Source organism: Habropoda laboriosa, unplaced genomic scaffold, assembly GCF_001263275.1.
Source record: "Habropoda laboriosa isolate 0110345459 unplaced genomic scaffold, ASM126327v1 scaffold339, whole genome shotgun sequence".
NCBI classification, from domain to species: Eukaryota; Metazoa; Arthropoda; class Insecta; order Hymenoptera; family Apidae; genus Habropoda; species Habropoda laboriosa.
The window spans coordinates 76,107-80,704 of record NW_017100496.1 but is presented as its reverse complement, the minus strand read 5'-3'; the positions used below and the strand labels follow the sequence as shown (position 1 = coordinate 80,704).

The window sequence follows — 4,598 nt, the reverse complement described above, 5'->3', positions numbered from 1 at the left end:
TATATACGCGAAAACACGCTTGCTCACGGAAACACTACAAACACCCCATAGGAGGCTCGAGAAAGTAACACGGAAAAAGTAGACCGAATGAAACTCTCGTCGAAGTGACTGAAAGTCACGGTTTTCTCATTCTCGTGTGTTCACAGGGTGATCAGCCACCGTTCACAAGTGATCCTTACCAAGAACTCTGCCTGAGCACCCGGTCACTCTTATCGACGAGCTCGCGACGCTGTCGCGAGACCATCGCTCGTCCTCTCGCTCACCAGAATCGCTCACACGCAACGGTGACGTCACTGGTGTCGCGGATAGCTCCTTTTCCCCCCTTCTGTCACCTTCGAGAAACAGCTTTTTCTGCTCAGGAGGATGCTTTCGATCGATACCGGGCCCCCTTTTGTCGACTTTCACTTCCGGTTGTCCACCACGTGTGCCCGCGGCACGATCACCCTAACCTCAAAACTCACTTGTACGATAACGAGCACACACGACGACGTATTTGATCCTCTCTTCAAGACGAGAGACAGACAGAGCGTAGAGAATGAAAACGAGGCAGGTTTTGATCACACACGACCTTTCACACAACCGACGGCGAGAGGCGCCGTGACGCCAATCGGCGACGCACTGGCAGCCAGCGCCGCGACGAGACGCACAAACGCGTACAGAAACGCAACTGCCGGCTCGTAGACACGAGACCGGTCTACCTAACCAGCCGGCTGCGTGACGAGGAGTGGGGGTAGATGCTAGGGGAGACGCGCACGCGCAGTTAGGTGCACCGCTAGTTCATTCTAACCTTGCCATCGGCATCGATACCGCCACCGGATCCTGAACGAGTGGGATGGTGGCCGAAAAATCAAGACGACCGCCGGAGAAAGTAATTGTCCGGCTGCTTTTTTTTCGCCTTTTATGGGTCGGGTGACTGCACCGGGATGACTACGAGGCTGCGTCTGGGGGTGTTACCACCCTTCCGGAGACATTTCTTTTTTTTTATCGAGAGTATGGGATTGAATAATGGTAATTGTGTCTAAGGGGTGCGATATTGCACCGTGTGTGTGTTAGATTTTTGTGTACCTTGGGTGTGGAGTGTTGTTGATGGAGATGGGAAGGTTTGGGTTGTCTAGGTTGAGGTCTGTTGAATTTGGGGTAGGTTGGGTTACGCGTGTTGAATGGAGTATAGAAAAGCTGTGAATTAATTTTTAAATATATTTTTTTGTTTTTATATGTTACTCTTATGCATTTTTTTTTTTTAAATATTAAATCAAGTGCTTTTAAGGTTCCTCTTTGGAATCGTGTGCACAGGAAAATTCCTAAGAATTCTTTATATGGGAATGAGTGAAAAATAAAGTTGTTATTCTTTAATAAATCCAATAGAAAGTTTAGAATTACTTGTCTAACTGTACTTCATAATGTCGATCCGATTTACCAATTTCTTTCAGAAAGTTCTTCTAAATTTTTCAAGCGGTGGTTTAATAAGATAAGTGTTTCCGCTGGTTTCGTAACCTTGTTACATTTCTCCCAGTAAGTATACGTTAAATTAGATTAGAATGAGTTAAGATGAGGTAGGTCAGACTGGAGCCGTGATTGTAAGTTAGGGTAGGATTAAGTCGAAAGTCTAGACTAGGATAAATTGCGGCTGAACTCGGCTAAATAAGGTCTAGCTTAAGCTGAGTTAGGTGTGGATTAACTTTGAGTCAGACCAAGATAACTTGACTTACGTTCAGACCGATCGTATTTCAATTCACTGCTGGTTTTTTCATTACGTCCAGCTTGAAATAAATCGTCGGCTTGTTGGTAAAATCGATCAAGTGGAGGAAATTTCCACTGGATTATCGTTCGATTATTTCAGCTAATAGCAAATTAACACCTCACGTCCTATTAACCCCCGGACAGCGGATGGCTGATTCCTAAAATCTTCCTCGTTTCCAATGTCATATTTACCATTGCCAAGTTTACTTGTTTTAACCCTACTGCGTTCTTCGTTTTGACTGTACACTTAAGACTTTTGGGTGAAAAAGGACCTAAGACCTTATGTGTAATAATTTTTGTTTCCAACACGACATACGAACCTAGACGATAAACGGTTAAAATAATGTCAAGGAACGTAAACTTGATAACAGCAAAAATGACTAGAAATATAAAAAGGCGGTGGGTCAAAATAGACCCGAAGACCGCTCTAGGGTTAATTAGCCCGCACGAGTTTTAAGCAGCATGCGTTACTTAAAACTATCCAAGTTTAATTAGCGTGTGTTAGTTTAAGCGAGGCTAGGCTGAACGTAACCAGTGAAATTGATTTTATGGAATGGGATTTACTTAAGTAATGAGTGATTTCTGTTAAATTTACTAAGAAGGAACCTGTCGGATGAGTTTTTGATAGTACTAAGCGTTACGCTGCAAGTAGACTGAATAGCCTGTGACATGCTTAAAGGCATGGACTAGGAATCAGGGGATTGCTAACACTAAACCTAATACTAAAATCTTTTTCGTACGCAAGCGAAGCCACATTTTTTCACTTTTACTAGGCATTATATTGTGTGAAATTGTACAAATATATTATGATTAAAATAGCAAACAAATTGATAATACAAGAGAAGAATGTCAGTTGAGATATATTTACATCGGTGACCCAGCATTTGCCGCCCGAAGGTTAATTAACAATCTGATTAACTTCATTTCAAATTATGAACGAACACCGAAATACCTGAAATTTGAAGACCAACATGGAGAAATCTATACCACTAATAGAACCAACGCATCTCGCTAACCACCTCACCTAATCTCTCTTCTTAAGCACACGATAATCTCAACTGACTCATCGCTAATCAGAACAATATAATTACTCAGTCAACATTATTTGATCACTCAACTGTAGCATCAATTTTCAGGTATCTGTAATTTCGATCCATTTCAAATGACGAATCAATGCTGAAGTATCTAAAACTCCAAAACCATCGAGAAAAAAACCCTACTAGAATATAGATATACACCTCACACCTAATTAACCATCATTTCAGAAACGCGTTTTCAATTACTCGACTGCAGGTTCACTTATTGTGAGACTACGAGGGCAATTTGAAAAGTTCGCGACTTAAAAATAAATACGTATAATTTTAAGTTTCAAATTGTTTTTATTTTTCGACATAATCTCCTTGAACTTCGATACAGTTCATCCAGCGATGCTCTAGTCCTGTTATACCATCTCGGAAGTCCTTTTCTTGAAGGTCTTCAAAGTAGACGTTTACTGCAGCTATAAGTTCATCGTCTGATGAAAATCGACAACCACGAAGAAATTTTTTCAATTTTGGGAATAGGTGAAAGTCGGAGGGAGCTAAATCTGGAGAATAAGCAGGTTGGGGAAGCAAATTAAACTTGAATTCGGCGATTTTTGCCATAGTTAAACCGCTCGTATGGGGCCGAGCATTATCCTGGTGAAAAATGATCTTTTTTTTGATAAACCTGGTCTTTTTTCACGAATTGCTTCAACCAATTGATCTAAAAGATTAGAATAATATTGTCCAGTAATCGTACGACCTCTAGGGAGGTAGTTAACCAGTAATATTCCTTTGGCATCCCAAAAAATTGAAGCCATAACTTTTCCAGCGGATAAAATTGATTTTGCCTTCTTTGGTGGCGGAGAACCGCTACGTTTCCACTGCTCTGATTGTTCTTTTGACTCTGGAGTGTAATGATGAATCCAAGTTTCATCTGTGGTCACAAATCGACGAATAAAGTCCGTGGTATTCTTCTTAAAACGATCCAAACAGTCTTGGGAATCTTGCATTCGAATGTGCTTTAAACTTTCAGTTAACAACCGCGGCACCCATCTTGCCGACAGCTTTTTCATGCCTAATTCTTTAGTTAGGATATGATGTACTCGTTCATCTGAAATGCCCACATCTCTAGCAATTTCAGATACTTTTAATCGACGATCTTGTAACACAATATTGTGCACTTTGATCATGATTTCTTCTGTCGTTGCAGTTTTTGGACGGCCACTACGCGAGTTGTCTTGCAAGCTGGTATGACCATGTTTAAACTCAGCTGCCCATTTTTTCACTGTCGTATATGATGGCGCATTATCGTCCAACACATTCTTCATTTCCGTAAAAATTTCTATAGGTGTTAAACCTTTTTTCACGAAAAACTTAATTACGGCACGGTGCTCCAAGTTATCCATTTCACTGCGGGCAGCGATATAGTTTCCTTTAAAGTAACTTTTTCAACAAACTACGCTACAGATCAAGTTCAATGAATGTCGCTTCAAGATAAAACAATAAAATTTTAAGCATTGTAGCCATCTATGGATGAGGCAGTGAACTTTTCAAACGACCCACGTGTTTGTAATTTAGATTTAATGGAAACAATGAACAAACCTTGAAGAAAATTCTAGAAGAATCACGAGCAAAACCCTGCTAGAAACCAGAAATAACAATAAAGGAAGATGAATAGAGTTTCACACCTTATTAACCACGTTAATCCCAATCGGATCAAGATAATTGCCACGGTTGATACGATTCGATCACTCGACTGTCAACAATGAACCACCTTAGAAGCATCAAAAATTCCCAAAAAAAGTCTATCAGACACAGAAATACATCGTCCATGTT

The 4,598-nt window shown here is 40.7% G+C and overlaps 1 protein-coding gene across 1 annotated transcript; it reads right to left on the bottom strand.

Annotated features, from left to right (window-relative positions):
* Window positions 1-3,119: 3,119 nt before the first annotated feature.
* LOC108576094 lies at window positions 3,120-4,168 on the bottom strand. Its single transcript, XM_017939014.1, has 2 exons — window positions 3,448-4,168; window positions 3,120-3,253 (listed from the first exon to the last, which is right to left on the bottom strand). Exons 1-2 carry the CDS (start codon window positions 4,166-4,168, stop codon window positions 3,120-3,122), a joined length of 855 nt encoding a protein of 284 aa, XP_017794503.1.
* Between the last annotated feature and the right edge of the window lie 430 nt (window positions 4,169-4,598).

Excerpts from the sequence above, each read along its gene's own strand:
- LOC108576094 (XM_017939014.1), bottom strand. The coding sequence starts at position 4,168 with ATGGATAACTTGGAGCACCGTGCCGTAATTAAGTTTTTCGTGAAAAAA. Across the intron at positions 3,254-3,447 it reads AATTCGTGAAAAAAGACCAG|ACGATGAACTTATAGCTGCA; the intron begins GTTTATCAAAAA and ends GATTTTCATCAG.